This window comes from Plectropomus leopardus, chromosome 5 (assembly GCF_026936395.1).
Source record: "Plectropomus leopardus strain MGB_pleo_1.0 chromosome 5, ASM2693639v1, whole genome shotgun sequence".
NCBI lineage: Eukaryota > Metazoa > Chordata > Actinopteri > Perciformes > Serranidae > Plectropomus > Plectropomus leopardus.
Genome location: NC_142180.1, coordinates 38,431,873 through 38,439,530, shown reverse-complemented (window position 1 = coordinate 38,439,530; position 7,658 = coordinate 38,431,873). Strand labels below are relative to the sequence as shown.

The window sequence follows — 7,658 nt, the reverse complement described above, 5'->3', positions numbered from 1 at the left end:
ATCAGGTCTTCATTGTGACTTTAATCTGTGGTGGCGGATTAGCAGCTGAAGCACCTGTGGCTGCGTGTCGTCGCAGGGATTCGGTCCCGTGCGGCCTCACGCTCGCTTTATTGGATTAATGAGCGCGGCGCTCTGCGAGGGTTTAAATATAGCAGCAGTGTAGTGACGACGTCCTCCATGTTCCCTCTGCAGGTTTCTAATCAAGTCTGACTGACGGCGTCCAGATCACACACGGGGAGGATTTTCTCTTTGGGTGGAGGGAACGTCGACGTTTTGATAGAAATTTTCAAATGAATAATTCCAGGTAAATCTGTTTAAGAGACATCAGGGCGAGTTTCTGATGAGCGCTGCAGCTACATTTATTTATATTTAGTGATTTTTTTAAAGGCAATTTTTAAATAGAAAATATTGGCTTTTTTTTTAAAAGGCATTTCTATAAGAAATAATTCTGGATATTTTCTTTTAAACTTTTAAACTCTTTTTTCATTAAAAACATTTGATGATTTTTAAATAAAAACATTTAAAGACATGTAAAGACAGAGTTTTGGCCAGTTTGAAAATATTAGGCTTTTTTTTTAAAAAAACCAAACATTTTTGGTGACTTTAAATTCAAAACTTTCTTAATTTTTAAGAAAGCATTTTTTTTTAGATTAATTGTCGTCCTATTTCTTTTGGTGATTTTTAAAGAAAGAATTTTGGACATTTTTTAAAAATTTCTTTTAACGACACCATTTACCACAGCCAGAAACTGTAAAAACAGATTTTTTTGTTGGATTATTAAATTTCCAACAGTCCTTGAACACATCCTGTGTTATTATACAGGTTCGTCAAACTAAATTCAAAATCACTTTTACAAAACTTTCAGGGTATATTTAAATTAGTTTAAAACTTTTCCAGGCCTGTAAATTGCTATTTGAAAAGTCCAAGAAATGTTTCGGGTTTTTCATGACTGTACGAACACTGAAGAGTGCCGTGATGTTTTTGACATTTGAAACAGAGGTCTCGCTTTTGGTTTGTAAAGGGAGAATAAATGAGCCCTACAAGGCATCACATGTGCCGTCACATGTCAGTAACATGCCCGTTACATGTCAGTAACATGCCCGTTACATGTCAGTAACATGTCAGTATCATGTCACTAACATGACAGTAACATGTCAGTGTCATGTCACTAATATGTCAGTAACATGTCAGTAGCATGTCAGTAGCATGTCAGTAACATGACAGTAACATGTCAGTACCATGTCAGTAGCATGTCTGTAACATGTCAGTATTATGTCAGTAGCATGACAGTAACATGTCAGTACCATGTCTGTAACATGTCTGTAACATGTCAGTAGCATGTCAGTAACATGTCAGTACCATGTCAGTAGCATGTCTGTAACATGTCAGTACCATGTCAGTAGCATGTCTGTAACATGTCAGTAGCATGTCAGTAGCATGTCAGTAGCATGACAGTAACATGACAGTAACATGTCAGTACCATGTCTGTAACATGTCAGTAGCATGTCAGTAGCATGTCAGTAACATGTCAGTAGCATGTCAGTAGCATGTCTGTAACATGTCTGTAACATGTCAGTAGCATGTCAGTAGCATGTCAGTAGCATGACAGTAACATGACAGTAACATGTCAGTACCATGTCTGTAACATGTCAGTAGCATGTCAGTAGCATGTCAGTAACATGTCAGTAGCATGTCAGTAGCATGTCTGTAACATGTCAGTAGCATGTCAGTAGCATGTCAGTATGAGCATATGGAAGAGAGACGTACTTCAGTGTATTTATTTTGAAATACAAAGGAACATAAATGACACAAAAACAGGTCAATATTTCATATAAAAATCGCTGCAGGTTGTTTGTGTGCGTTGGCAGATGAACACTGAGGTTTGTGGATGAACAGTCAGATTAAGGCAGGTCTACGTTTCCACGTTTAACCCCGAACTGACTGGCTACGAAAAACACCACTACTTAAACACAGAGAGAAGAAGTTCAAGGAGCACTTCACCGAAAAAAATGAAACATATTTCACGTGTCATGAGTGAGCTTAAAGGACTGAGTCTTCCGTGTTTTTGCCACGAATCTATAAATCATGTTAATTTATTCTGACCGTCTTCTGAGCCATCAAATCTTATTTCTAGATACCGAGTGGTTTTAAAATGTAGATAAAACTGGAAATTTGCTGCAGATAAATAATCCGCCAATATTTAAAGCTGTGGTCAGGAGTGTGCACACACATGTAAAGAACATGTGCATGTTAAGAACTTGTACAAGTAAAGGACATGTACATGTAAAGAACAAGTGCATATAAAGAACATGTGCATGTTAAGAACTTGTACATATAAAGGACATGTACATGTAAAGAACATGTACATGTAAAGAACACATGCATGTAAAGAACACGTGCATGTAAAGAACATGTACATGTATAGAACATGTACATGTAAAGAACATGTGCATGTAAAGAACACATGCATGTAACGAACACGTGCATGTAAAGAACATGTACATGTATAGAACATGTGCATGTAAAGAACACGTGCATGTAAAGAACATGTACATGTATAGAACATGTACATGTAAAGAACACGTGCATGTAAAGAACACGTGCATGTAAAGAACATGTACATGTATAGAACATGTGTGTCCTGGCACAAGACTCGCCGGCTTGATCGCATAAATTCATAAACGTGTCGGGCAAAAGTCCATGTTTGGACAATTGTAAGAGACTGTTTTTATCAATTCACATATCAAATATTAGTTTTTAGAGATAGCATCCCCCCTCATTCTTAATAATTTTGTTTATGTCATATTTCTATTCTGGGTTTATTTTTAACTGGGAAGCACTAAAAGACCTATATAAATAAAGATTATTATTATTATTATTACTATTACTATGATTATTATTATTCTTACTATTATTATTATTGTTATTATTATTATTATTATTATATAAGCGAAACGGCTCAGAGAAGTCCAGCTGTAGTCAGTCATAATCATTAGAAGTTTAAGAGCCGTACCACAAAGCAAGTTTTCACCAAAATTGACCATTTGGGTTGTTGTATGTATGTTTTTTTTACCCAGATTTCATCCCATTTTTTAAAAATCCCTAATAAAATCATAAAATAAAAATCATTTCCTAAATTCCGGATTTTTTTTAACCCTTTGAAACTCAAGCAAATTGGCTTGATTTCTTTCAAAAACACCAGAGGGGAATGAGCATCTTAAAAAGATATGGCCAAAAAATCAGCAAAAAAAGTAAAAAGTTACAAGAAGACTACCTGAAAATTTGCAAATAAAAGTAAAGAAAAAAAAGGTTTAAAAAAGCCTTTTTTCCCTGTAACATGTTTTTAATCATATCTCTGCTAATTTTCTTTGCTTTTCAGTGTTTCCGAAAGTAATCAAACACATTTCCTTTAAGAGGTTTGAATGCAGCGAAAAGGCGTCAAAATGCAGCCCAAGAAAACTGACATTGATTAAAGGGTGCTAAAGGGTTAAGTAGTTTGTGCTCTAATAACGCCATCAGAGAAAAATAAGCGTTGTAGAAATCACTGAAACTGACGCTCGCCATGACATGCATTTTTTTTTACATGTGTGTAAACTTCGGACCACAGCTGCAGTTCTTGCGAATCTTTCCCGAATTTTAAGTAAACGATTTGTAAACAACTTGAGGTAAAAAACACAAACTAGGTTCTGTTAGCTGCGACTGACTTTGGTTTGATTCCCACGATCCCTACAGCACTTTGTTTACTTTGCAACATTAACGTCACAACAACAACAACAACAACAACAAGAGAGGAAAATAATGCACGTCGACTTCAAATGAAGCCAGTCAGAGCGCATGCCGGCATGCTGACACACACACACACACACACACACACACACACACACACACACACATACACAGAGGAAGAGTCTGACACATGAAGAGCACTTGGTCATTCAGCCGTGGGATTGGACGGATTACCCTTTAACCCTTTGGCCAATCAGAGCCACAGTTCAGTCAGAGGTTTGGTGAGCGAGAGAAGGAAAGGAGGCTCGGAGCAAACAGCAGCACCAGGAAGTTTGTCCCCAAAAAAAGACCAAAAAGATCCCAAAAAGCAGAAAACAACGTCCGACAAGAAAACGAGAATTCTCGGTGGTCCAGGTCTCTCCGAGTGCCGGATCGCAGTGAGTCCAGCTGACGACGACTCAGCACCTTCAAGTTCCGTAAAAAAGAGCTTTGTTTTTCAGGTCGGTCCGGTGCGATCCACCGAGGTTTCTTTGAATGCCTGGATCCAAACATAGAGCTGGACTATCTCTGGCTCTGAGTAAAGATAAAGAGCAGCAGCTAAGAAGCTCCGGGAACTGATTGCAAACTAAAAAAAACACGGGATCAGGACCTTTTGTTCAGAGAACAGACGCACAGACACTCAGCCAACTGCAGCCGCTCCCGATCAGCCACGGAGGAGTTTTATGCTGAAATCAAACCACAACATTTTTCAGTTTGAGAGAATAAAAATTTTTTCTCCCAAACCATCGATGGAAACTTTTTCCTCAGCTTGCACGACTGGATCTCAGGAGTCCAGATGTCTCACGGTGCACGCCCACTAAACGCGACCAGTTTGTCTCTTTAGGCGCTCTGTCCGTCCGACTGGTGGCTTGCATCTACAATCCCCCCGACGCCGCTCAACCAGAGACAGTTTGACTTTAGTGTCTCATGGGTTTACACAGAGCTGTTCAGAGTCACCGGAGCTGCAGCTGCTCAGCTGATGTGAGCACCGTTCGAATTTTTGAAATTGTCCCTCCCGCTCCTCGAGCTCGGTCTGCATCGCAGGAATCCCAGCATGCTTTCATCATGAGGCAAATGTAAAAAAAAACCAAAGTGAACTTGCTTAATTTGCCAATATTGTGCATCAGGCCGCATCTTCCACATCGTAAAGTATCAGTCAGGGGCTGAACTTGGTCCTCCGGTGAGACTTTGGACCTGAAGACAGGCGGATACAGAACGCCTGTTCATTCCTGTGAGAGTTGCTCAGTGATGCATGAAGACAATATGTTTCAACCGCTGTGTGTAAAACTACCGCAATGACCCGAGGATGACCTGCAGTACTGTACCGCCCAAAGAGCGGGCGCACCAGACTCACAGCAGCTGAACAGCCGACTTCTGGTTTAGCTTCTGTTAACTTAAAGAGATAAAATAATTTCATGTAGCCGCTCTTCTACACTTTCAAAATGTTATCAAACTGAATGTATCAAATCCTGGAGGTGAAACGGGTTATTTCAAAAGACTGTATCCACCAATTCACAGTAAGTCAGTGGGAAAAAGTCTTTTCTGGTCACCCGGCATCACGTGACGGACCTGAGAGTTTTATTTTAACCGTAAAGCCACAAAGAGGCCTGGCACATGCACCAAAAACAACTTTCTAGCGCCTGTGTTTGCTTTCACGGTATGCAGCCCGCTGACGCCTCGCAGACTTAATATCGTGTGGACGGCACAGATTTTCAAATCTCTTTTCTTGAGGAAAGTTTTACACATAAAAAAACCTCCATGGATCAAAGCCTCAGGATATAAAGATTCATAAGTGAGCTTGTGGGAAACATTGAGGTAGGACTGAGCCGCGTCCCGGAAGAGACGGGGAAGTGGACGTCACTCCAGCTGATGAAAACTCATTAAAGCTAGACGCGTAAAGGGAAACGTTGTTGATTTTCAGCCGTCTCTGCGTCATCATGACTGTGCAGATGAAATGTGTTTGGATTCACTCCGTGTTGTGGGTGCCGGATCGTACTGGCATCACGTGATGCTGTAATTACACTGTTTGGCCACTATGATAATTGGCTTTTAAACCCGGTGCACTTCCTGGTCTGATGACATACACAATCCCAGTGAGTCCTGAGCGTCCTCAGACTCTCCTCCTAGCTGGACAAAAGGAGGCGTCCAGGAGGATCTGGGACCGGATGTCTGAACACATCACATCTGTCCGTCCTGGAAGAGGGATCCCTCATCATCCTCTGCCGCTCTTCCTGAGGTTTCTTCCTCTTTTTTTTCCCTGTTAAAGGGGTTCTTTTTCGGGAGTTTTTCCTCAGGTGATGTGAGGGTCTGAGGGCAGAGGGATGTCATACGCCTTAAGGCCCTCTGAGGCGAACCACGTTTTGTGATAATGGGCTCTATAAATAAAACTGACTTGACTTGAACCACCTCAATGAGCAGCTGCTCTCCTCTGAGCTCCTCAGCTGGGCCGGCTGCAACAACAGGACTTTGGCCTGATCTTAAGGACCGATCACACCGAGACGCGTTGCTGAACCGTCGCCAGCAAAACCAGTATGCGCATGCAGTATACACACGTATGCACACGCATTATGCACATGCATTAAGCACGCGCATTATGGACACGCATTATGCACATGTATGCGCACGCAGCCCCACTCAAGGCGCTCCTAGCTGGTTTTATTAATGCGCCTCCAAGGCGTTTTGGAGCAGGCACGCCTGGCGTGATGCATCTCGCTGTGATCGCCCCTTTAGGGTGTTTTCACATCTAGTCCTCTTATAGTTTACCAAAAGGGGACTGACAGAAAAGGGACTCGGCCCTTTTGGTTCCTGGTTTCTGCTCATTTGAAAGAGGACGTCGCTCTGAGGATAATATTGCAAAATAATGTGCTATTGAGATTTTGAGCACTTTGTGCGAAATAAAAGACGATCCAGGTCTTTAAGGGACTTTGGCTGCTTGTATCTGCAATCTCATTGTGTAGGTCGATCCCCAGAGCTCCTGAGCCGAGGTGAGGAGGTCAGAGTCGAACGTTGCGCTCCGTCCTCCACTCTTCTTCAATAAAAACAAGAAAAAAAAACAAAAAATGGTGACTCTCAGCTTTCGCTTTGACTTTCAGTCAATGAGTGTTGCAGTTTGATATCCAGCCCTTAGAACTGCTGTGGTACGCACGATGTGCACAGCCTGTAGGTGGCGCTATCAGACCAGGTGATGAACCTGCAGGTGCTCCCAGGAGGGTGTCATGTACCCATAATCCTCTGGTGCAGATCAGGTTCCATGTTCATCCTTTTCTCCGACAGAAACCGGAGAAGCTGCCGGAATTCTGTGCTCCATATTTATCAGCCGTCCCTCTTTTCAAAGTCACGTGTTAGCACTGATGGCGAGTTTCCATAAAAATGGTGTCCCAGTCCTTTTGTCCCTGGAGATGTCTTTGTCTCTGTCCTCAGTGAGCAGGAGAAAAAAAATTGGCCAAATAAACCACAGTTTTTAAATCGAAGTCAAAGCTGCAGCTCAGAAGAAGAAGATTGACACTCTGTTACCACAAAGTCCGTGTCTTCCTGCTCGGACGGCGCCGCGGGAACTCTCTCGGACTCGGTGGTGTTTGATGGCGAGCGGCTCGGTCGGGTCACACCTGACAGATGTTGTAGTAGACGGTGTGTGCGTGCCTCTCGCCCGCAGAGTTGCCCGTGGTGTCGAACATGCAGTCTTTGTGCGTGTGGATCTCCGTCATTGGCACATCAACGCTGTGCGAGTTGCTGTGAGCGTGAGGAGTCCCGGTCCCGTAGGACGGAACCGGCTGCAGAGGAAACACAAAGACACACGTCAGGCTCCCCCTTTGTATTTATTTTACTGGCAATTTTTAAAGAATATATATTTTTGTCATTTTCTTCTCTGTAAAAATGTTTGGTGATTTTTGCCG

General features: G+C 42.2%; 1 protein-coding gene across 3 annotated transcripts in view; it reads right to left on the bottom strand.

The window, feature by feature from the left end:
• Nucleotides 1-7,658, bottom strand: part of slc1a8a (solute carrier family 1 member 8a) — a 28,589-nt gene that overhangs the window by 2,616 nt on the left and 18,315 nt on the right. For 2 of the 3 annotated variants that reach the window (XM_088078183.1, XM_042483784.2), the window contains exon 13: nucleotides 1,765-7,535. In XM_088078183.1, coding sequence (XP_087934309.1) covers nucleotides 7,365-7,535 — 171 coding nt within the window. In that variant the 3' untranslated portion in view covers nucleotides 1,765-7,364. Of the gene's footprint in view, nucleotides 1-1,764; nucleotides 7,536-7,658 lie in introns of those variants that run through there. The other variant, XR_015776695.1, reaches the window with a different exon arrangement.